This window comes from Musa acuminata, chromosome BXJ2-9 (genome assembly GCF_036884655.1).
Source record: "Musa acuminata AAA Group cultivar baxijiao chromosome BXJ2-9, Cavendish_Baxijiao_AAA, whole genome shotgun sequence".
NCBI classification, from domain to species: Eukaryota; Viridiplantae; Streptophyta; class Magnoliopsida; order Zingiberales; family Musaceae; genus Musa; species Musa acuminata.
In genome coordinates this window covers 44,146,460-44,147,500 of record NC_088346.1, presented here as the reverse complement: position 1 = coordinate 44,147,500, position 1,041 = coordinate 44,146,460, and the positions used below count along the sequence as shown (strand labels likewise).

Sequence of the window (1,041 nt, the reverse complement as noted above, 5' to 3'; positions counted from 1 at the left end):
GGGCTGAGCGTGCAGCCGAGCTCTTCTACAGCATGCAGACGACACCAGTGCCCATGCTCTCATTCCCATCATTTCTGCACTCCAGTCAGCCGCTTGTGCATGCTGCCAGAGGCCATCTCCGGCAGCCGCTGTGCCCACCATATCACCCCGTGCCACCCTCTGCTCACTACCAGCATTACCATCCACCTTATAGCTTCGACAACAACGTGGAAGCCACATCGAGGATTGATCCAAGGTACAGTTTCTCGGTTTCCCCTTATGGTGGGCATGTGCTAAGAGACGAGGAGAGCTCAAGAACTGCAAACTGTCAAAGAAGCTACAACCCTAAAATTGCTGGTAATGCAAGGGCACCGCAAGAAATGGCACAGGTGACCATGCAAGTCCCATCAGCATCCACAAACATAACCTTAGAATTTAAGCAAGACAGTGTTTGCGCTGAGGATGGTAAGAATGGCAATGAAGATAAGATAGACCTTACTCTTCATCTATGATGGCAAATACAACTATATATATTATTGGATTTATCTCAAAAAAATAAGGATTTTGATTCTTCTATTTCCGCTCACAAAACTGATATATCAGTAATCAACTTGTTGTTACCTACTCTTGTTCAAGTATGATTTTATATTCCACATTTCTAGAATATGCTGGTTCTCTATAGAGGGAACAATTGTATCTGGCCTAAGTAAACCATCATTAGTCTGAAAAAAAGAAACAAGATCACAAGCATCTATAAGAAGAGAGGCTCCCATTTAAATTTGGTACCTTCTTGGGAACACAATTAATCTAGCCACTGAATTTGGCCTATATAAGACAATAGATTGTGTATATAATTAATGCACACATTTAGCCAGAGAGTATACAACCTTGTTCTTCTCCATCAACAGATCCTTAGATTCTTGTCAAAATCTAACTAATAGTCCCATGAGAGATCTAATATGTCATACAAAACTACTATTCTGAGTCTCTGACATCAACCCAGCTTAATCTTTGAGTTGCAACAATTCATGGCAATCCATTCTTCAATAGCGTTTTTATCGT

General features: G+C 41.3%; 1 protein-coding gene across 1 annotated transcript in view; it reads left to right on the top strand.

The window, feature by feature from the left end:
* The window catches only part of LOC135622067 (zinc finger protein JAGGED-like), a 654-nt gene extending 163 nt beyond the window's left edge, over positions 1 to 491 (top strand). The window contains exon 1 of the mRNA XM_065123704.1: positions 1 to 491. This exon is cut by the window's left edge and continues 163 nt beyond it. Coding sequence (XP_064979776.1) covers positions 1 to 491 — 491 coding nt within the window.
* The last annotated feature ends 550 nt before the right edge of the window (positions 492 to 1,041 follow it).